Here is a 25,268-nt window from a genome sequence, read left to right as displayed (position 1 = left end):
ATGTGGGTGGAGTTTGTGTGTGTCTTGCATCAGCACTGATTGTTTCATGTGGGCGTCTCCGTTAATTGTTCATCTACACCAGCTGCTACTCATTACCTGATCCCTACTTATTGCCCTGTCTTTCTTCTTGTTTTTGTCAGAGCGTTGTTTGCAGTCCCTCGTGTTATGCCTGGTCTCTCATTCCTGTTCTCTGTGTTCTTATCTTCGTTGGATCGTCTGTGTCTCTGGAATCCCATCCACTCCTCACCACCCACGGATTATACCTCTCACCCCCATTGCTCACTTATCTCAGTTCCTGTGTCACGCTCTCCTGCTGCATCTCCTCACCACCACTTCCTGGATCACCATCGGACATTGTTACTTCCCGGATCGCCATCAGACTTAGCCTCACCCATCTGTTATCCTGTTTTATGTTACTCATGTCTCTGACTGTGTTTATTAAATATCCTATGTACTTGCACTTGCTTCCTCACCTTCATTAGCCGTTACATATTGTTTACATTTTGAGAATAGATGGGTATTGATGTCATGGAGTAAAGTTAAAAAAATACAGATGGTTTAAAGAGTTTTGACAAAACTTACAATGCATATCCCCGTAATGTCCTCACAGCTGTCAGCATGGCCTTTACAGTTACAGGGGAGACATGTTTCCTGCTCACTCGGGAAGAAACCTCTTGCACATACCTGCAAAAAAGAAACAACCAAACATTAACTATCAAAATATTCATTCTATTAAATTTTCGATTTTGTTGAATAGCCTAATGTTCATAATAAAATAAAAATAAAAACTTGTCAACTTTTTTGTTCTACTGTGTGTGTTCATTTAATTTATTTTACTACTTTTAAAATGTATTTTATGTATACATTTTAGTGACTGTCATTGACCATTAATCAACATTTAGTCTTTACATATAAAAGCCCATCATATAAATCATCATACCATCATGCAACATTTTTTTATAATTTCTATATATATATATATTGTGATTGCTGTTATACCACAATCACCAATTTTGAAGTTTTAGCTTTCATACAGATAAGGATGAGGAGGAGACAGAGACAATTAGATGAACTAGCCTAATTCCCTCAAAAGTAAGTGCATAAGAAAATAATTTTCTTTTTACAAAAACAACAATAAAATAAAATAAAACATCTCATACGAATTATGAGAACAATCCGTTTATGTTGTAAGGTTTCAGCCTTGAAACCTGATTTGCATTTCTTTGTAAATGATTCTATGAATGACTTATACTGTTTCAGGTCTTTGACTATTCACCTGGGGCTATATTACAAAAATAATCAGTAAGTATCTATAGGCAAATGTTTATTGAACTTGTTTAATTTAACACACAGAATAGATAAAGTTACTGTTTTCAAACCAACACTTGTGAAAACACTTATGACTTCTCTTATACAGAGTATCAGACTTTGTTCCGTGTCTGTTTATGTTTCCATTCCCTTATTTGGTTATCTTCCTGTTTCTGCTCCCTGATTTTTTATAATTTGAATCCAGTTGTTCCCCGTTTAGTTCATATTGTTCCCAGGCGTGTTCCATTAGTTTCTGTGCATTTAAACCCTGTGTTTCCGGTCAGCTGTTGTATATGTCATCTGCCCCTGCATTCTGTGAGATTCCACATCTGTGAATAAAGGACTGTATAATGGTAATAATCCTGCATCTCCTCGCTCCTGTGTACCGTGACACAGAGCTGTTTTTCATTATCACACATTCCTTATTGGTAGATCACCAAAAAGTATAGTATAGTGCCTTCAATCCGAAACCCCCCAAAAAAATAAACAATTCTTTGAACAACTTTTGCTTAGGTGAGAAATTATATATATATATATATATTTGTAAATGGAAATAAGACTATATCATGTCAACAACACACTGATTAAATATTCCACACTGATTAGATATTTCACAGATATTTTAGATATAAAAATTTAATAGTTAATAACCTTTACACCAACCAGTTTCTCTCATCTTGTGTAATGGGATATAGGCTTCTTCTACTTCCCAAATTTAATTCTGTCTGCTATATGCCCAATAATGTGTCAGAGCACAAGGATTTCCATATGTCAAGGTGTGAAGAATTCCATCAACCACACTACATTCTGGGGCAACTCTCTCTTTCTCTCTCTCTCTCTTTCTCTCTCTCTCTCTCTCTCTCTCTCTCTCTCTCTCTCTCTCTCTCTCTCTCTCTCTCTCTCTCTCTTGCCTCCCTTCAGCCCATTTGTGTCTAATAGAGCTCCTATGTTGTCAGCTTGGAAGAGTAATGACTAGAAAAGATCATGTCAGAGTGCCTCCATCATGCTAAGACTTGCAAGAAAATGAACATGAAATTACTTGAAAAGATGGTCTCGGAGTTGCATTTTCATAAACATGAAAGAACACTATACTATGGTTACAAACAAATAATACTTTAGTATAGGGACCAATTCTCACTATCAAATACTTGCTTATTAGGATGCCTATTATTAACATATTGGCTCTTTATTAGCACATATTCTACATCCCTAATCCTACTGTGGTTGTGCCGATAGACGATAGTATCGTGTATCAACGATAGCAGATGTCTTTGATGATAGTCAAGACAATATTATGCTCATTCTCCTATTAATGTATTATAATAATTATTATTATTATTTTTATTAGGCTGCCTATTATAATTCTGCTATAAAAGTGCCCTGTTATTTCACTTCAGCATCGCATGTCACACACACATGCGCAAATGAGGATTAGAGCCTATAGCTGGTGAAGGAGTCTCCATCCACAAACAGACATACATCGTCTGCAGATGTAAGGTATTTCAGTGCACTTTAACAAATAATCTGAATGGCCTATGTGCAATATTTTAACCAAGCCCTCACTGAGTTTAATGCCACAGTTATTTTAGAAGGCATCTCATTATCATTTCTGTGGCGGTGTATCGGGCTCGGTGCATGCTGTGATTGATGTATCCTTTACTCCAAATATATGAACTTACCTATTTTAAATACTTTTATATTTAACAAGTTAGATTTTTGTCCAATATTTAGTGTTAAATGTAGTAGTTAATACTGTACGGTAATTATAGTATCAGTACTAGAGTAAATACGGTAAGGGGGATGGTGACTTTCCCCGGAACTTATCTGTATGAGTGAAGTACTACGAAGTAAACAGCACTCACCTTGGCTCGGTCTCTGCGTGTGTTATTGTTCCTCTGCAAATATTACAGTGGCGACGAGGATATAGAGTTAATGAATCACATGAGGAAGGATATTGAAGATATCTGACGAGTGAAACTCAGTATAAAGGCAACATTCCGCCTGTTTGCGGGTTCGGAGGAAACCGAGACTGCTAGATACTCAAACGGCTAGGACAGGGACAGCGCATGAAACCGCATGAGCGCCCTCCTGTGGTGAGTGGAGGTAACTGAAAACAAAAACTGTGTCTTGCAAGACGAAGCAAGTTATAAATGAAAAGTGGAGATTAACAGAAGGAGCCATAGGAAGAAGTGTGCTGGAAGAGGGAAATTGTAAAGAAATTAAATAAAGAAAACACCTGAAGAGATGGCATTGATAGGAAGAGTTCCAGAATTTGAAAGTAAGAAAGAAGATTTTGATTCATATTTAGAACGATTTGAAAGATGAAAAAATTGAAAAATTTGATTGCACCTCAGAAGGTTACAGAAGTGTCATATGACAATATCACAAGTGCCCTGTCACTGCATTTTAAGCCGAAGCCCATTTTGATTGCAGAACGATTCAGATTCTACAAAAGACAGCAAAAGCAAGATGAAACTGTGGTCGAATACATTCTTGTACTGAAGACATTAGCGAGCACTTGTGAGTTTGGACAATTTCTCAATGATGCCCTCAGAGATCAGTTTGTTTGCGGCCTCTCAGGGGAGGGATATCACAAGCGGCTATTATCTGAAAAAGATCTTACATTCAAGAAGGCCTGCGATATTGCACTTGCTCTTGAGTTGGCTTACAAAGACACTATAGAATTGAGAGAACATGCTGAAAAACCAAAAGGGGCAGTTCACAGAGTCTTTAACACTTCTGGTGACCGGCGGCATCACAAGAAGAGTAACAGTTCATTTTACAACCGGCAGGATGATGGAGGAGATAAACAGCGCATCTCTACAGAGAAAAAACAGAAGTGCTATCGATGTGGCAAGGACAATCATCAATCAACTGAATGCTACTATCGCACCGAAACCTGCCATGGTTGTGGAAAAGTCGGACATCTAAAAAGAGTCTGCAAGAAAATAAAGCATAGGGACAAAGCTAAAATGGTGAACGCAACTGGAGTAACTGATGATTCTGATGATTGTAAAGATGATGTGCTGGACTTGTTTACGGTGTACACCGCTCAAGGAACAAAAGATGGAATTTTTGTCAAAGTTGAAGTAGCTGGGAACCCAGTGAAAATGCAAGTTGATACAGGCGCATCTGTGTCCTTGATTCCAGAGTCTCTCTATCATGACCAACTGAAGGACTGTTCTCTGCAGCCAGTAGCCATTCATCTGTCTTCATACACAGGAGAAACCATTCCTGTACTTGGGAGAATTTTAGTGCCAGTGAAGTATGAGGGATACGAGTGGAAGCTGCCACTTGTGGTGGTGAAAGGCAGTAAACCACCACTACTGGGAAGAAATTGGATGCAGAAGATAAAGCTGAACTGGGGTAAGATCTTCAGTCTTCAAGGCGGCGAGAAAAATGAACAGCTCACCCTGCAAGCAATGCTTGAAAAGCACAAAGATCTCTTCAAAGACGGATATGGGAAGATTAAAGACTTCAGAGCGAAGACTAGAGTGCAAAGTGATGCCAAGCCCATCTTCCACAAACCACGACCAGTACCTTATGCGTTGAGGGAATCAGTGGAAAAAGAGCTGGAACGCTTACAGAAGAATGGCATCATAACACAAGTGGAAAGGAGTGAATGGGCAGCACCTGTTGTCGTGGTACCCAAGAAAGACAAGGCAGTGTCTTAAACCATTGTGCGGTGATTACAAAGTGACCGTGAATCGATGCATACTCCCGGAAGAATATCCACTTCCAAATGCGGAGGATTTGTTTGCTACTTTGGCAGGTGGGAGAGTTTTCAGTAAGCTAGACCTGTCTTTCGCTTATCAACAACTGCAATTAGATCCAGAGTCAGAGCAATATCTTACAGTGAACACACACAAAGGCCTCTTCAGATTCCATCGCCTTGCCTATGGAGTTTCCACAGCTCCAGCAGTGTTTCAACACACAATGGATCAAATACTGAATGGGATGGAGAAGGTTGTGTGCTTTATGGATGACATTCTTGTATCAGCACCTACAAAGGATGAACACCTGGAAATTTTGAATCAAGTGATGGCAAGACTGGAAAAGTATGGTGTGAGAATCAAGCTTTCCAAATGTGCATTCCTGCAAGACTCAGTGGAGTACCTAGGGTACAGAATAGATGCACAGGGACTGCACCCAACCACAAGCAAGGTCGAGGCCATAGTAAACACACCAGCTCCGCAAAATGTTACAGAGTTAAGATCATTTTTGGGGTTGCTTAATTACTATGGAAATTTTTTGCCAAATCTGTCCACATTGCTGCACCCACTTCACCAGCTGCTACAAGCTGCAGCACCATGGAAGTGGTCTCCACAATGTGAAGATGCATTTCAGGGCTGTAAACAACGTCTTTTGAATAGCAAATGCCTTGCACACTATGATCCAGAGAAGCCTCTCAGGCTTGCTTGTGACGCCAGTCCATATGGTGTCGGAGCTGTAATTTCTCATGTGTTTCCATCCGGTGAAGAGCAACCAATTGCTTTTGCATCAAGAACTCTCTCATCTAGTGAGAAGAATTATGCTCAAATTGAGAAAGAAGCATTGAGCATAATTTTCGGTGTCAAGAAGTTCCATAAGTACTTATACGGTAGAAAGTTTGAGTTGTTGACGGACCACAAACCACTTCTGACAATTCTAGGCCCCAAATGTGCAGTTCCAACTCTCGCTGCACTTCGCATGCAACGCTGGTCTTTAATCTTGTTGGCGTACGATTATGACATTCAGTACAGACGATCCAGTGACCACGCCAATGCGGATGCATTGTCACGTCTTCCTTGTGATCATGACACGGATGACACTACAGATGAAGGCGGAGTACTCTGTGTCTCACACATTGATGAGCTGCCTGTGTCAGCAAAAGACATTGCAGAAGAGACAAGACATGACCCGGTCCTTTCCAAAGTTCTCGAACTGACATTGTCAGGTTGGCCGAAGTTTGTGCCAAATCCAGATCTTAAACCATTCTATCTGAGAAAGGATCAGTTGTCTACAGACCAGGGATGTATTCTCTGGGGGTCGAGGGTGGTTATACCACCAAAGTTCAGACGGAGACTATTGTCTATTGACTATTGTTCGTGTTATTGGAATAACACGAATGAAGGCATTAGCCCGAAGTTTCCTGTGGTGGCCAGGACTGGATCAGGAAGTAGAGAACTTTGTAGGCCAGTGTGCTGCATGTGAGATGACACTGAACAGGCCAGCAGTAGCACCCCTCCATCCGTGGTCATGGGCTGCATCACCGTGGGAAAGAATACATGTTGATTTCGCTGAGATCAATAAGCAGCACTACTTGCTGGTAGTGGATGTCTATTCAAAGTGGCTAGAAGTTCTGCCTACACAGCAGACAACAGCTGAGAAGACTGCACATCTTCTCAGAAACCTATTTTCATCCTATGGCCTGCCAAAGGTGTTGGTGTCAGATAATGGCCCTCCATTTACATCAGCAGAGTTTGAGCAGTTCCTCAAGAATAATGGAGTCCGACATGTTCTATCACCACCCTACCATCCTGCATCCAATGGAGCAGTGGAACGAGCTGTGCAGACATTCAAGAAAGCCTGGACTCGACTGGAAGCTCAGTCTGTGTCACCCCAGCAACGGCTTGCCCGGTTCCTGTTCACATACAGAAACACTCCTCACACAGTCACTGAGCGCACCCCGGCTGAGATGTTTCTAAAGAGACTACCTCGCACTCGCCTGTCCTTATTGAAGCCGGACATATCGGAAGTAGTGCTCAAGCATCAGCTACAGCAGAAAAAGGCTCATGACAAGCGAGCAAAGCCACTCCGGATGTTCAAAAGGGGAGAGAGGGTGTTAGTTCGGGATTTCAGACATCCAAAGGAGCTGTGGGTTTCAGGAACGATTCTGCAACGAAGAGGATCTCTGACCTATGAGGTACAAGTTGATCATCGTCAAGTCAAGGTGCATGTGGATCACCTGCGTGCGTCTAAAGCTGCTTATTCACCAAGCAGAAGGGATGACGATGATTTCTTGGAGTACGCAGCAGGCTGTGGGGATCCAGTAGAAAGCACAGAGCCAGAAAATGTTGCTGCTGGTCCATCTTCGGAAGTGCAACAAGAGCGGCGCTATCCAGTAAGGCATCGGACAGCACCAACTAGATTAAATCTCTAAGTGTTCATTTGAGATGAGTTATTAATACGGTATTCATGTTCTGAGTGCTTACTGTTAGGTTAATGAGTTTTGTATATGTGGTATAATTTTAGCACTGCATATTATGTTACAAAATAGTGATAAAAGTACAGTTATTTCTTGTTATGGGTTCAAATCTAGGGGGAAGGAGTGTAGTAGTTAATACTGTACGGTAATTATAGTATCAGCACTAGAGTAAATACGGTAAGGGGGATGGTGACTTTCCCCGGAACTTATCTGTATGAGTGAAGTACTACGAAGTAAACAGCACTCACCTTGGCTCTGTCTCTGCGTGTGTTATTTTTCCTCTGCAAATATTACATTAAACTGTTGGTCTTTAAATTAAATCTACTATTGATTTTCACCATTGACTGATTTTGCTAAACATTTAGACTGATAACTTCCGTGCACAGATGTGGCAAATGTGTCACAGGATGTGCGATATGACATTTGCGCCCTACTATATATGAACTAGCTGTTTAAAAGACATTTTTATATTTAACATGTTAGTTTATCAGTATGTTTTGAAAGGTTTAAGTGCTTCCATAGGCCCACTCTCGCACACCTGCGTGGTTTTTAAACACCAAATAGTTATGCTATGACAAGAACAAAGAGTCTCTTGCTCCAACCATGCACGATAATATTGGGTATCGTCAATCTCATGGGCTGACGATATGACGATTTGAAAAATTACCATATTGCCCAACACTAAATCCTATCCAACACCTAAAAAAACACCTTACTTACTAACAAGTAGCAAATTAGAAGTTGAGGCAAAAGTCATAGTTAATGATTTGTTAATTGTGAAAATTGGACCTTAAAATAATAGCCTATGTGACCAAAACTAGTAGCCTATAGTATAGGATGGTTGTTGATTTGTAAGACATTTATTTATTTATTTACTTACCCACCCAGAAACTGATTAAACATCTAATCAATCTGGACCATGATTTTACATTGGATTTGACAACTCCAGCAGCATTACAAGTTTGCCTGCATATGTCCGAACATGACTACATTATGCTTCTATGTTAACATAAACTGAAAGACAGGGCAAGCTCTGCAGTATTGTGAAAGTCCTTTAGGGTTAGCTATACAAGACTGTTGTGTGTCTAATCTGATATGACCTAAACTCTTGCAAATAGACAACCAGGGGACTCTTGGAGCAAAGGACCGTGGGAAGTGGAAACATCCTGTGTGAGTCATCATTACTGCTTGAAAGGATAGGCCTGAGAAACTACACATCCTTTTTGAGTTTGTATATATGAGATTTGATAGTCATGATTCATGATGTTTATGAACCATGTTGTTGATACATTGTTTAATTGTTTTACTATAAGATGTTTTAATTTTACTGACCTGAATAAGTGTTCTTACAAACTCTTCAACCATGACTTCTTCACAATACAGCATACCTTATTGCTTTTGTAAAATGTTTACCACACAATAAAAATATTAAAAGCAAAAATATATGCATTGATATATTACTTTTCATCCTTCCGCTGAAAAATAGTTCCTGCCGACAACAGCAAGAGAATGTTCCTAGGTCCATGCCTCATCTTATGAAGCTCAAATAAAAACAGAGAATAGGAACTATTCTATTCTGCTGTGTCATTTCTTTATTTTTTAAATTACATATGACATTTTCTCACACACGTGCATCTACTTATCTCTCAGCATGAGAAAACGTCTGTTTTCCATCTTTACCAGACACTGCACAGTGCATTTTTGCAAGCATCATTACAGTGTAAATTGATGGAAAAACAGTACCATACTGTACGCTTTCACAAACATGCACATATCAACATATATCCTTCCCTCCATATCTCTAGAGAAGACTTTCTTTGATAGTGGAATGTAATGACGTGTCATTCATGAATGATTCATTCAATTTGAACAAATCTTTAATATGAATAGGAAACATTGAGTTATCTCAGCAAGGATTTGTTCATTTTGTGTTGACTGTGCATGCATAACATCCTATTGGTTCTTTACAGTAAACAGAAATGATGAGGCCCAGTTCACCTCTCAAGTCTTAGGTTCGGGTAATACCAAACCAACAACACAGAACTGAGGAAAGCCAGTGTTTCTGTCATGATGTGAATGTGGAAATGAAGTAAAAAAAAACTTATTATAATAACCTTTATACTTTATAACATACAGTTAATAACATGTAATATTTGTGTTTGTTGTATGATATTGAGCCAGAAAGTGGCCATGTGACAAAATAATAAACAACAAGAACCCAAAGGCTCAAGAGATTAACTAATCAGTTCAGTTCTGGTACAGTCTGTGTAGCCTTATAGCCTATGGGGCTGTCAAAGGATGAACGAATGACTCAAACTCAAAGACCTGAGACGTGAACTAATCAATTTTGTTCACAGTATAGACTGCATAGCTTCAGCTTATGGGGATGTGATATGACAAAAAATGAACGACTCATATCTGGGGATGAGGTAAACTAACAGTCTGCACAGCCTAAAGCAGTGGTTCAATTCCAGTCCTCATGCCCCCATGCTCTGCACATTTTGTATGTTTCTCTTATGGCTTCAGACGCTTGTTCTATTGAAATGTAAGTGCTCTGCGAAGTGGACATCACAGGATATTCGCCATAATTCCAGTTTGTAGCAAATGTATACGTTTCATTCAAATTGCATTGATGTGTGCGAGACATGAATTGAACTGCAGGTTAAATGCATCCATGTCCCTCTGAGCTGAATTAAGGCCTACATTTAATTAGCCGCATTTCCACTGTCGGGCCAGTGCGAGCCAGGGCTTAAAAGGGCCAGGCGGGGCTAATAGCTGCGCGTCACTAAAACACGCCCTTTACACGCCTCTCAGGAACAACGTCATGCAACCAAATAATTTCACCAACAAAGAGAAGTTATTAATAAGATATAAATCACTGGAACCTGCGCAATCACACACAAACATGATAAAAAGCGGCCGTTTGTTTGCATTCTTTGTTAAATTGAAATTCAAAAGCATCGATGTTTTACTATACTACAATAAGTGATACATTGTTCATAATGAATTAATTCATCAGGACTCAAAATTAATTACACAGAAATAAATTTATTTCTATTTTATTTATTTATTTTTAACGCTTATGAAAATAGCCTGCTTATTCAGTCGAGTCTTCTTTCTGTTTATTTGTAGCCACGGTAGCCTAGACGTCACATTTAGAATGAATGATAATATCTCTATTTTTATAAAAGCTCCCGAACAAAAAACATTATATTTTTATGATAGCTAAACTCTCGAGACGAGACTTATGACAGATAATATAAGTTACTAAATAAATACACGATTGTGATAGAGAATAAGAAGCTGATGTCTGATTTCTTCAAGCGGTCACATTTACCATGTTTACTATGGTAACATGTTTAGCGTGCACAGTCTTTTACATCGCTTAAAATATTTCTGGCCTGTTTAGTGATTATAATCCACATCGGATCGGATCGAGTTATTTCCAACACTCGCTGCTGACTGAAAGTGAGTTTTGAGCTCAACTTATTTAAAAAAGTTTTTAATGCTGGTGTTATAGCTGTAAGCTTTCTACCATGATCTGCTATTTAGACACTCTCTAATTTTATAAAAGCTCCCGAACAAAAATCATTATTTTGATGACATGTGCTAAACTCTCGAGACGAGACTTATGACAGATAAAATATGTTACTAAATAAATTCACAATTTTGATAGAGAATAAGAAGCTGACGTCTGATCTCTCCTGGTTGCATTTACCATGTTTACTGTGGTAACGTTAATGTTTAGCACACACACACGTCTTTTACATCGATTATAAATATTTCTGCCTTGTTTAGTGATTATAATCCACATTGGATCAAGTTATTTCAGACACTCGCTGCCACTGTTGGGAACGTTACTTTAAAAAATTAATTAGTTATAGTTACTCACTACTTGTTCCAAAAAGTAACTGAGTTAGTAACTGAATTACTCCATAATAAAAGTAACTCGTTACCAGGGAACGTAACTATTTGCGTTACTGTAAAAAAAAAAAAAAAAAAAAAAAAAAAGTTGCTATATGTCAAAGAATTTTTATTTTTTTTGCAGTTTTCACAAGTCAGTTGAAATGAGTAGAATAGACAGGTGTTCGTATATAACTTTCGAGATTTATTGCACGTCAACAGACAGCAAGAGTTTTATCCTGCACTCTTTGTAAGAAAAGTGTTTTTGGCCACTAGCTTTGTAGATGCGTGTGTCACACATTACATGCACGTTCTTGCCTTTGACTACAATGAATTTGAAATAGTGCTTATATCTCCACCTTGAAAATGGCAACTTTTCATCGGATTGCTCCTGACTCGCCATTTCTCCTGCTGCTGCGAATCTCTGTAGCTGTTGCGTGTGTGTGTGACTGTGTGTGTTTGGCGCCACTGGCTCGTGTGTGTAAAAACACTGGCTCTGATTGGCTACCATGAAACACATGACTCTGCCTTAGCCAATCATAATCGCTTATCTCGTTATTAACCTACCTGCTCACTCGCTATGTGAGCCAGGGGTGCGTTCGGATTGCATATTAAATCAATGCATAGTAACGCACCGCATTTAACGTTCAGTAACGTTAACGGCGTTGTAACGACGGGAAAAGTAATTAGTTAGATTACCCCGTTACTGAAAACATGACGTCGTTACCTAACGCTTGGACATTGCTGTTTGCTGGTGATGTCTGCCTCGGGGATAAGGCCAGCCAGCAGCTCCAACATCAAATGCAGCAATGGTCGGACTGACACTACGCGAACGGCATGGGGCTCAGCATCACCAAGACCGAGTACCTGGAAGCTGACATGAAGACAACCAGCAACCAGTCCCTGAAGAAAAGTGGCGAATTCAAATATCTCAGCTTGCTCATCTTCGCAGATGGCGACTCGCTGCCTGATGCCCGAGCGCGCATGAACGCTGCATGGCACAAATGACAGCTTTGCGATAGGAGGATGCAGATTCACCTGAAGTTGAATATATACTAAACAAAACAGTCATGTGCCCTCTCACAAAAGCCACAAAGCCTTCCAGTAAGGCTTATGTCATGCTTGAGCTTTAGTTAAGCTGAAACTTGAAAGTTAAATTGCACAACATAAATACAATGTTTAGGTATTATTATTATTTTTATTACTATTAATTTGATTTATGCCTTAGTTTTAGTTTGAACTGTTTACCTTTTTTATAGGAACGTGAAATTATTTTTCTTTTCTCTAATCTATTTTGTGCACAGTCGATCGTACAAGCCTTTCAAAGTATATTCTATGGACTGCATGCACAGATTAATGTATTCAGTGTATGTACACTACCTAATGAACCTTTGTTTTTGGTACATAAATCACTCATACATGCGCTGCTGTCCACATGGGCACAAAAATTGGTATGCAAGTATAAAGCTTATGGCAAGGGAAGTATTCTTTTGGCTTAAGTGGGCAGTTCTTGGCCAGAATGAACAGTCAGAAGACCGGTAAATCTGATTCTCAAGGATTACATGAGCTCATAAAATGTAGGTGTTGCTTTGGTTAAAATGTCTGCTAGTGGGTAAATGTTAATAAACATAAGTTCCATTTCAGGGGCTCCCAGTTTGTGCAAAGGCAACAGCTTGTTATCCTCCTTGTCTGTATCCCATCTCTCTCTCTTTCTTTCTCATACTGTTTACATTGTTCTAGTGAAAATACACATTAACTAAGAAACACACAAGAGTGCATACCAGTTTCATAACAACAAACTGTCTTCAAATTCTATTGGACAATCTATAGTTTAGTAGGTTAAGTTTAACACTAAGTTTTGGTCCTCAAATTTGATTGGCCAAGCAGTGTTCCAAGAGTTCTGGAATATAGTATAATAGCATACTGGGACATTTCAATATTTGTAGCTATGTTAGTGTTCAAAGCTGTCCAAACTATGCATGCAGTGCTTAATGTAAGCAAATTTATGTTATTATACACATGATCGCTCATAGCGGGGGAGGGGGAATATCTCCCATTCTGCTCCACTCATATATGCTATTCTAGACTGGCTTTCTGTGTTTGGCATGGTGAAAAGAAGAAATAAAGGCAGAGAAGAAATTCATGCCTGCAAAGAAAGAAAGAAAGAAAGAAAATAACAGTAAACTGCTCCGTATGCTGTCTGCTACATTAGAAGCGCCCAAACTCTCAATATAGGCACAAACAAACAAACAAATAAACAATATTTGATGGAAGGTGACAGAAGTTTGAAGGTCAAAACTTGTAGCTACAAAAATTATCATGGATCATTGAAAAAAAGTAAATCACCTGTTGTAAAAATAAGAAAATATGAGTTGTCAGTATAATAGAACATGATTTTACATATGCAATACATTTAGAGAGCTTTCGCAATGGGCATGTTTGCTGAACTCCCCCCGCTGCACTGTTCTGATTTCAGACTCAATTCTATCCAACCCTGGTGCATTTGCATTCATCTTGTATCATCAGAAACATGCACAGTGTATAAGATATATAAATATATATATATACACACACACACACACACGTGCTTCTCAATGTATTAGAATGTCATGAAAAAGTTTATTTATTTCAGTAATTCAACTCAAATTGTAAAACTTGTGTATTAAATAAATTCATTGCACTCAGACTGAAGTAGTTTTTGTCTTTGGTTCTTTTAATTATGATGATTTTTGCTCACATTTAACAAAAACCCACCAAATCACAATCTCAACAAATTAGAATACTTCATAAGACCAATAAACAAAACATTTTAGTGAATTGTTAGCCTTCTGGAAAGCATGTTAATTTACTGTACATGTACTCAATAGTTGGTAGGGGCTCCTTTTGCTTTAATTACTTCCTCAATTCGGCATGGTATGGAGGTGATCAGTTTGTGGCACTGCTGAGGTGGTATGGAAGCACAGGTTTCTTTGACAATGGCCTTCAGCTCATCTGCATTGTTTTGTCTCTTGTTTCTCATTTTCCTCTTGACTATAGCCCATAGATTCTCTCTGGGTTTCAGGTCTGGTGAGTTTGCTGGCCAGTCAAGCACACCAACACTATGGTCATTTAACCAACTTTTGGTGCTTTTGGCAGTGTGGGTAGGTGCCAAATCCTGCTGGAAAATGAAATCAGCATCTACAAATGCTGGTCAGCAGAACGAAGCATGAAGTGCTCCAAAATTTCTTGGTAAATTGGTGCAGTGACTTTGGTTTCCAAAAAACACAATGGACCAACACCAGCAGATGACATTGCACCCCAATTCATCACAGACTGTGGAAACCTAACACTGGACTTTAATAAACTTGGGCTATGAGCTTCTCCTCCCTTCCTCCAGACTCTAGGACCTTTCCAAATGAAATACAAAACTTGCTCTCATCTGAAAAAAAGACTTTGGACCACTAGGCAACAGTCCAGTTCTTATTCTCCTTAGCCCAGGTAAGACGCCTCAGGAGTGGCTTAACAAGAGGAAAGTGAAAGTGACGTGACATCCAGCCAAGTATGGTGACCCATACTCAGAATTTGTGCTCTGCATTTAACCCATCCAAAGTGCACACACACAGCAGTGAACAAACACCCTGAGCAGTGGGCAGCCATTTATGCTGCGGCGCCCTGGGAGCAGTTGGAGGTTCTGTACCTTACTCAAGGGCAACTAAGTTGTGGTATTTCTGGCCCAAGACTCAAACCCACAACCCTAGGGTTAGGAGTCAAACTCTCTAACCACTAGGCCACGACTTCCCCCTGGAATACAACAACTGTATCCAAAATCCTTGACACATCGTAAGGGGTGGCTCACTCAAATTCTTGAATCGATTTTGCTTGACACTCCTCATAAGGCATCTTTTTCTTCCACATTTTTTCCTTCCACTCAACTTTCTGTTAACATGCTTGGATACAGCATTCTGTGAACAGCCAGCTTCTTTGGCAATGAATGTTTGTGGCTTACCCTCCTTGTGAAATGTGTCAATGATTATCTTCTGGACAACTGTCAGATCAGCAGTCTTCCCCATGATTGTGTAGCCTAGTGAACCAAACTGAGAGACCATTTTGAAGACTCAGGAAACCTTTCCAGGTGTGATTAGCATGTCACCATATTCTAATTTGTTGAGATAGTGAATTGGTTGGTTTTTGTTAAATGTGAGCCATTTAACAAAACATTTTGTAAGTATAAGTCAAGTATACTTAAATGTTTTGAAGTTCAAAATCACTCTCACGGACGTTTTCCTGGACTGTGCCCAGCTGGTGGAATGACCTCCCAATCTCAATTCGTACAGCTGAGTCTTTACTCATTTTCAAGAAACATCTAAAGACTCATCTTTTTCGCCTGCACTTAACCAACTAACACTAGCACTTTTCCTTTTCTTGTCTTTTCATTTATAAAAAAATAAATGAATAAAAATAAAAACCTGGCTATGTGTTCTATACTAGACTAATTGAGACTTGTCATGGCACTTGTATACTGTAGTTGTTCTCTTGTTGACCTGACTGCTTCTATTGTTCTCATTTGTAAGTCGCTTTGGATAAAAGCGTCTGCTAAATGATTAAATGTAAATGTAAATGTAAATGTCATTTTAGGTATATTTCTGAGGAGAACATAAAGACCATTTCTGAGAAGTACATAAAAAGTAAACTAAAAGCATACTTTCCTATTTTTAGTTTAAAAGAAGTAGCACACTTGAATAAACTTTTTTTTCGTAAGGGTAGCTAAAAGATGCTAATCAGCATATGGTTAGCCAGGACAGTTCTGAACAGTGGTATACATATAAAACTAAATGTTATGGAGTAACTCCCCAAAAAATGTGTTTAATTTCAGAAAAAGGGTGTTCGGTAGTGATGCTTCTTAAAGTTACACACAGATTTTTCTGAATTTTGAACACATTTACCTCAAAATGATGAGACCTATCTTCTCACACCTTGTAGCTATGAGAGAGAGGCACACAGCTATATTTTTTGATTATAAATTTATGTTATGTTAAAATCAGTCTCAGCCAATGGACTATAACATACACTGTTTCAGTAATGACATAAAAAATATGATTCTGAAGAATGGCCCATATATCTTTTTCCTTTGGTGCTATTATGCACAGCGGAATGAATGGCATGTGCACCACACTAAAAGGTATTTGCCTTAACTAAAAACACACGCAAAAAAATAACACTCCCCTTCTCCTGTTCTATGCCAAGCATGCTGAGAACTAGAAACCCACTGCCCATGCAGTGTTCAAAGATATCAAGATAAGTTTAATGTAACTACAACTTTTTTTTCTTTAAATCAGTTAACACCAAATTTTAAGTTTAAATTACATACAATATTAAGTTGACATTAAAGATGATTACTAATAAAAGACAGCTTTCATATATGTCATATATAACTATGAAATATATATTATGAACTAAGAAACAATAGCTGCGTTTACATGGACACTACTAATCCGATCGTAATAGGACTAGAAGCACAATCAGAATAAAAAAGTCACATGTAAACACGTCAATCGGATTGAATTGGCCAGATCCGACTAAAGTTTTGATCGTATTGTAAGGGGAGGTTTATTAGAGCCCGAGCACCGATGGTGCGAGGACCCTCTTGTATCTGCTCCGTCTATACTTCTTCTTCTTCTTCTTCTTCTTCTTCTTCTTCTTCTTCTTCTTTTTTCTCCCAAATTAATCACATTTTTGAGGGCTTAAACATGCTGTGAAGAGGGTGTGACAAAATGGCTCGACAGCGCCACCTATACTAAGAAAATCAACAGCCTTTCAGCTATGTTTCACGTACATGCACGAAAATTGGCACACACATGTAACACACCAATACCTACAAAAAAGACTCTTGGAGCAAAATTCTAAACCCAACAGGAAGTCGGTTATTTTTATTATTATGAGCAAATTTTGTGTAATTTTTGTCATTTCCATGCGTTGTATTTTAACAAACTCCTCCTAGAGATTTATTCAGATAAACACCAAATTTGGTATGCCTAATCTAAAGGCCTTTGCGATGTTAAATTGCGAAGATCTTCAGTTTTTGTTGAAGGGTGTGTCCGTGGCGGCCTGGCGAATTTTGATGATTCGCCATGAAAGATGATGTTGCTATAACTCAAACATACAATGTCCAATCTGCCCCAAACTTCACATTTTTGATAAGACTCCGAACCTGAATAGATTGACATGCCCATATTCAGTTATAGTCATAGCGCCACCTATTGGCAACAGGAAGTGAGATATTTTACAGTGCGACGAATTACTCCTAGAAATTTTATGACATCAATGTCTTTTTTGTGGTCAGTCTAATCTAAAGGCCTGAGCGATGTTAAGTTGTGAAGATATTGAGTTTTCGTTAAAAGGCATGTCCATGGGCATAAAATGTCCAATCTTCCCCAAACTTAACATCTATGATAAGAGTCCTGGCCTGAACAGATCTGAAGGCCAATATTCCATCGGGTGTGGCAAAATGGCTCGATAGCACCACCTATCCACTTTCAACGGAGTGCACCTCGAGCTATGTTTCACGTACATGTACGAAAATCGGTTATTTAGAATTTTCTCTGCAAAAATTGGTGTTGTTTTTGCCACTTTCAGGGGTTGTACTCCTCCTAGAGATTTATTCAGATCAACACGGGTTGTACTTTAACGAACTCCTCCTAGAGATTTATTCAGATCAACACCAAACTAGGTCAGTGTAATCTAAAGGCTTTTTTGATGTTAAATTGAGAAAAAAAATCTTGAGGTTTCGTTAAAGGGCGTGTCCATGGCGGCCTGACAAATTTTGATGTTTCGCCATGAAAAAGGAAGTTGCTGTAACTCAGACATACAATGTCCAATCTGCCTCAAACTTCACATGTTAGATAAGACTTCTGCCCTTAACAGATCTACATGCCAATATTCAGTTATAGTCATAGCGCCACCTGCAGGCAACAGGAAGTGACATGTTTTATGCTGCGACAAACTACTCCTAGAAATGTTTTTACATTAATGTATTTTTTGTGGTCAGTCTAATCTAAAGGCCTGTGCAATGTTAAAACGACTAGTTTTGCGTGCGGGAAGGGGCACTTTTACTCTTTTTTTAACTAACGTTAAGCAGCACAACAGTTCAGCTGGTCGTCGCCTAATTAGGACCCGAAGTAGATCACGTGTGCTTTTTAAAACAGTATGCAAAAGCAGCGGGAAACTCTGTATATTCATGCAGTGGAAGACTTTGGATTAGGAAGAACATGTCTATATATGTCAACAAAAAAAGGTCTAATTATAAAGATTATTATAGGCTTTGGAACAGAACTTGAATCTCCTCTGATCCTCAGGGAATGTGGCAGTAAAGAAGTGTTCCCACTCTGCCCATTGGATCAGTATGTCCCCCCAACAGATGGCCTCCATTCGCCTCTGTTGCATTTCCGGTGAGGAGTGACAAGACCCTTTAGACTCTCAACAGCTGCTGGTTGGGTCGGTGGGGGTGGGGAGGGCACAGAGTTTTCTCATTACAGAGCATGAGACACATAAACATCTCTCTTTGTAAAGACCTTTTTAAACAACTTTTTAACAGCATATCTAGCACTAAACCTTATGTTTACTGGAACACTAGAGTCCATACAAGAAGTCCACACCCAAACATCCATTTAGAACATTTCAGTCTGATCAACAACTATAGACAAATCTCAACTTCTCCAGAAACAACAGCCCAGAGATAAGTGCTTTGAAGTTGCTCATGAAGTTCTGAAATGATAGTCGAATTTGTTTATATACTGTATAGCACTTTTCACAATACACTTTGTTTTAACGTGTCTATTTCTGATATATTTTTCCTATAAGTCCTCAGGAGAAGTATAAACACAAATGAGGCACTCACTGACATTAAGTACTGGCATAACCTAGCTCAAATAATCAGAACACTGAATTTGATTAGAGATATTTGAGCATAATGATATATCTTTTAATGATATTTCAGAACACATGCCGCTCTAAAAGGAAAGCAACACTTTTAAAGACCCTGCTATAGACAGAAGTATATCTGCAAACAAGTAATAAAGGAAATAAATTCAACATATTATTTGTGTTTATTGTTAACCTTTGGCATATGATGCTAATTCAAATATTCCTCTTTTCTCAGCCACAAAGAGAGGACTTACCCTGTAGACTGTGTTTAACTGTTGCGAGGAAGCTGTGTGCGTGAGTGCTGACAAGATGAAGAGAACACAGATAGGTCCAAACAGCAGAGAGGCCATGATTCCCCCCGCAAACAAATGCCCAAGCAGTGAATGTTGTTGTGTTCACTGCTGTAGTCTTTCTCACATCTACTTCTCCCTAGGCTATTTTTTGTCCTCAGTGCAGTCTGTGTAGTCTGCACTGCTGTTCTCTTCTTCTCTCGCTTACGCCCTGCCCTGCCAAGCTGGACTTCCTCCCTCGATCACCCCCGGCCCCCCTCTTCCTCATGCACACATTTTCCTCACAAGATCTTGAATGGAAATCACATGCAGCTAAGAAAGAGAATAAATTTAAAGAATCCAAACCAAGGAAGAAATATCAAAACTTTTTGTGTTTTCTTGTATAACTTCTTCTGGCTGTTACCCTAAAAGTGAGTGAAATGACGGCGGATTGGCAGAGAGTGAGTAATTGATAGTTCTTTGCTCATTACACTACCCTTTGACCTTGGCTGTGGACCTCCCCCTCCCTGTGAATATCTCTTAACCTTTCTAACCCATTGGAAACACCATCTTCTACAACACACACACACATTTAGGTGAATGCGTGACAACATATATGAAACATATATGTGTTTGTTGTTCTTTGTGTAGTCCACTGGTTCTCAATTCCTATCAACTCACTTTTCTGCACATTTTGTATGTCTCTCTTATCTGACACTCTCCTAATGAGCTGATGTTCTGAATTAAGTAAGTTATTTAAGACAGAAACATACAAAAAAAGAAAGCGGTGGGTCACTGTGACTGGAATTGAAAACCTTTGGTGTAGTCACCCATGGAAAGTGGACACTTGCTTTATGCGCAAAGGCAGCCATGCTAAAATAAAAACTGTTCCTACAAAGCTGGAAGCATAGCATTGTCCAAAATGATTAAGATTTTCCTTCACTGGAAGCAAGGGGCCAAGTCCGATCCCTGAAAAATAGCCCCATACCATTATCCGTCCTTCACCAATCTTTAAAGTTGGCAGAATGCAGTCAGGCAGGAAATATTTTCCTGATAACTCAGACTTACCCATCAGACTGCCAAAAAGAGAAGTGCGATTCATCACTCCTTAGAACAGGTTTCCACTGCTCTAGTATACCAAAATATACTAGTCATCTCACCTTCAGTTTTATTAGGGTATGCTGAAAAACATTTGGAGCATTTATCCAATAATATAATAAGATAACAAGTTTATCTTATTATATTATTGTTACCTTATAGACTCAAGAATTCATCCATTCCAGACACGGAAGACGCACTGATTTAAATTGACATTTATTTTAAATAAACATTTATTTTACCAACCAAACATGTTAGACGTACACACATTAGTCCCTTTCTCTGTGTCAGACTTAATTTGTTTGCTGTCGTCTTCTAAATAATGCCGCGAGTGGGACTTGAGAAAGTGACGTCACCTGCGTTTGTGCAGTGCAATCTGATGCAGCACCTGAAGTGAGACACAGGAAACAGAAATACTGCAAAATAATAATAACGCGACTAAACGAGATGAAATAACATTATAACATTTTGTTTTGTCTCGTTTTGGTCAACGAAAATGAAGAAACATTTTAGCATAGTTTTTATTTTGTTAACCACATTTAGTCTCGTTTTTATTCATCAACAATATTGCATTTTACATTTAATTATGGTCATTTTTACATGACCAGCATTTACGTTGTGTCTTGTCTTGTTTTCGTCACGTGATAAATGTTTGTTGACGACAATATTTAGTCATAATTTCATTAACGAAAGCAACACTAATTCCAGTCCTGGTGACCCACAACTCATGTTGTAAACAGAACACATATAAGCCTGGAACTAAGATAAAAACAGACACACAAAACCCTCTAAATTCAACCTCTAACAACACATAAAAGAAATGTGGAAATAACTCTGGCACATGTTGTAGATTGCACTGACGACAGTAGTTAACATCAGAAATTGAGAATGCATTATTTTACCTTACACTTACAAAAAGTAAATAAATAAAAATAATGAACTGGCCAAAATTCTGGTTCTTCACCAGCCCTTAAACATTGCATGTTTCCAACAAGAGAACTTATCCCAACGGTGAGCAGAACTTCCACAGCTCCCAAGTCAGTTCTTTCTTAATGAGCTGATAATGTCAGTGCCTCACCTGAATGTAGGCAGGTGTGTTACATAAGAGAGACATAGCCTACAAAACGAACAGTGCGATGGGTCGCCAGGACTGGAATTGAAAACCACTGATGCATCATGAGCTGACATGTAAACAGACTATGAGAGGTTTATTGGTGTGCAGTCTGAGGCTGAAACTAGTAACAGAATTGTAGGCTGAGTGAGCAGACCCCATTTTGACTTTGATCTAAACGCATAAGCTCAGGTAACTACAGGACAATTAAAGTTAGATATTTACTACAGGACTGCTAAATGCATAAGAACTTGTGTTGACTCTGGTCTGCAGTTACAGCAGGGTTTTTCCTGTTTGTGACAGGACTAACCTTCCAATAGATGGTGGAGCACAAGTGGTACTTCACACAAAGAGAACTTCCTGTGTCTCATTGGATTAGTAGCCTTATATAGATAAGAGAGACTTTTCTTCTGCTTCTGCACAGCTGAAAAAACAGGAAATGAATTTATGAATCTGCAGATGGATGTGACATCACCGAAAGGATGTTTTTTTATTATTATTATTATTTTTTGACTCATCAAATTTTAAATACTTATGTATTTAATTATTGTTAGGTTAAATAAATTGCACCCAAGTGAAAAATAAGCACACTTTTAAAAGGAGCACTTATTTTATAATGCAGATTAAGAACAATTACAATTAAGTCATCTTTAGTGTCTCTATATGTAACCTATATCCATGATCGCTTTCTGATGTCTTTATGTATTTTATTTTATAGAATTAAAGTGTACCACTGAATGTACTGATAAGCATTTATGGTGAACTCTTTCCCCTCCAGTGTTTTGAAAAAAAAAGTTGCCAGCCACAGCAGCATTTTGCAGATTTTCACTAAAATTTCATGGCCCCAAGACTATTTTGTTGTATGCATATCTGGTAATGCAATACATTAAAACTCCTTCTGTGTTAAGACCCTCTACTTAAAAAAAAATGTTTTATTCAAGCTTCAAGCATTGTTTGAAGCAAAAAGTTGAGAAAATCACATTTATATCAAATACTACATCTGGATCATATTCAGTAATGTTATCAAAGCAAAGATGCAGTTTTCATTTGCGATTAGTGCTGATGATCGCATTATTTCTCATATGAATATGCTTACATATGAGGTCTCTTGTTTCTGCGTCTTCCTGGTCTGCGTTTTTGATCGGCACTCTCTATACTCATTCAGGAGATGCGTAATAGCACCAGTAGCGTATAACAAACACTGAAAATTCTGTGTTTGACGAGGAAAGAGTTAACTAAATGCTATGAAATCTTGTACTTCATGAATTTTATAATTTGCATTATTAACGGCCAGGCCTGCTTTTTGAGCATAACACGGAAAATGACATTTTCAAATTTTGTTATTTGTATTTATTTTTTTGTCTATCCAAAAAAAAAATTGTCTTTTTTTAAGTAAAAATATTTTATAAAACATGTTGGAGTCTAAAACTTTTATAAAAAAATCAAAGCCCAAAGTTTGTGTTCCATATTTTGAGGTTAATATCTTAAAATGAGCTTTCAGTTAAATTTTATTTTGGCACAGTTTTCCTCTATGACATTCAGAAGATATGGGGTGCACAATATAAAAGTGGTAATAAGTGAGGAGACAGCCTTTATGTAAGGTAGGGCCAGCAGCAACAAAAACAGCTCAGTGCTGGACAAAGAAGTTGACCAAGAACACTCTGTTATGGCTGGGATTAGCAGTGTTGGGGAGAGTTACTTTTAAAAGTAATGCATTACAATATTGCGTTACTCCTTAAAAATGTTACTAATTGCATTAATTAGTTAACTTTTTGTGCAAAATAATGCACTACTGCTTTCGTCTGGTCAGAGGAGAACTGGCCCCCCAACTGAGCCTGGTTTCTCCCAAGGTTTTTTTCTCCATTCTGTCACTGATGGAGTTTCGGTTCCTTGCCGCTGTCGCCTCTGGCTTGCTTAGTTGGGGTCACTTCATCTACAGCGATATCGTTGACTTGATTGCAAATAAATGCACAGACACTATTTAACTGAACAGAGATGACATCACTGAATTCAATGATGAACTGCCTTTAACTGTCATTTTGCATTATTAACACACTGTTTTCCTAATGAATGTTGTTCAGTTGCTTTGACGCAATGTATTTTGTTTAAAGCGCTATATAAATAAAGGTGACTTTGACTTTGACTTTGATTACATTACTTTTGTGTTTACATTTTCTCATCTGGGCTGGGCTCACTTGTTTGTTTTTAATATAAAAAGTTATAATTTTTGTCAAAAGTATAAGCCCTTTCGCAACAAACGTAAAAAGAATAAAAATGTACGTAAACGTAAAAAAATAAATAAATAAATAAATAAAGTAATCTGATTACGTAACTCGCGTAACTTGTAATGCATTACCCCCAATACTGGGGATTAGTCATGGTGAAAATTCTGTCCTGGGTGGGACCAGCAACAGTGAAGAAGACTCTGAAAACAATACAACTATGAAAACACAACACAGGAAAGGACCAATCCTGAAGAAGGTTCATGGGCTTGGGCTCGGGCTCAGGGGCGATCTCTGTCTCAGGCATCGGCTCAGGCTCTGTGTCTGTGTCTGTTTACAATTTGTCAAGATTTCTTTAGATTTAATATAAGATGTTATCTTACAGCTGTGATGGTTTAACTGTATTGTATAACACACTGCTGTTAAATCTATAATCAAGTAATTTACATGTGTTTAAGAATGTCAGTCAACACATCAAAGTAAGTGTACGTAGACCTTGTTCTTCAAAGCATAAAAGAATATTAAAACATAATATAATAATTTAAAATTTATTTTAAAACTTTTTACATTGATACAAAACACACTTTTTAAAAGTGTACTTAAGAATGTCAAGAATCAGTCATGAAAGGGTGCTCTCTTTTGTTTTGTTTTTTTACAGTTTTTCACGATCGCTATGACAATCTTTCAATACTTTTAACAATTTTCCTAAACTCTTAAAGGGATAGTTCACTCTCAAATTAAATTTTGATATGTTTTAGCTTACCTCAAGGGCATCCAAGATGTAGGTTTCTTTGTTTCCTCAGTATTTCCCATTTTGATATTTTTAGGTCCAACCGTTCTTGTCTGTGACTCACATAATGGATGTCTATGGTCACCACCTCAAAGAGCATGCACAGAGGATTCAAAATTAAACATTTCCCCATCATAAGTACACATTGATGACCTAAGACATGAAACGAGCGTTTTGTGTAAGAAAACGAACAGTATTTATATTGTTTTTACCTCTTGTACACAACCATGTCCAACTGATCTGAGTTCGCGAGTGCTTCCTGATGTGACGTGCGTGCGCGCTCTGGCTTTAGTCTGTGCAAGCGCGGAAAGCCCCGGATGTGATGTCTCGCGCATGCACATCACTCATTGTTTACACACGCTACGCTTTCAATCTACACTGTCTGAAATATAATGCAGTAATTGTAATAAATTAATGTTTATAATGCACCCTATAATCGTTGCGTTTATAATAAAAATACAACACTTTACTCACTCTATTG

The 25,268-nt window shown here is 38.3% G+C and overlaps 1 protein-coding gene across 1 annotated transcript in view; it reads right to left on the bottom strand.

Moving 5' to 3' along the window:
* Positions 1–19,812, bottom strand: part of lama4 (laminin, alpha 4) — a 74,658-nt gene extending 54,846 nt beyond the window's left edge. Inside the window, exons 1-2 of the mRNA XM_059513293.1 lie at positions 19,552–19,812; positions 583–684 (exon numbers count right to left, since the gene is read on the bottom strand). Coding sequence (XP_059369276.1) covers positions 583–684; positions 19,552–19,647 — 198 coding nt within the window. The 5' untranslated portion in view covers positions 19,648–19,812. The remainder of the gene's footprint in view (positions 1–582; positions 685–19,551) is intronic.
* Positions 19,813–25,268: the final 5,456 nt, after the last annotated feature.

The sequence above is a fragment of the Carassius carassius genome, chromosome 27, assembly GCF_963082965.1.
Source record: "Carassius carassius chromosome 27, fCarCar2.1, whole genome shotgun sequence".
In the NCBI taxonomy this organism is placed as follows: domain Eukaryota; kingdom Metazoa; phylum Chordata; class Actinopteri; order Cypriniformes; family Cyprinidae; genus Carassius; species Carassius carassius.
The sequence above is the reverse complement of the archived record's forward strand: the minus strand, read 5'-3'. Positions and strand labels throughout refer to the sequence as shown.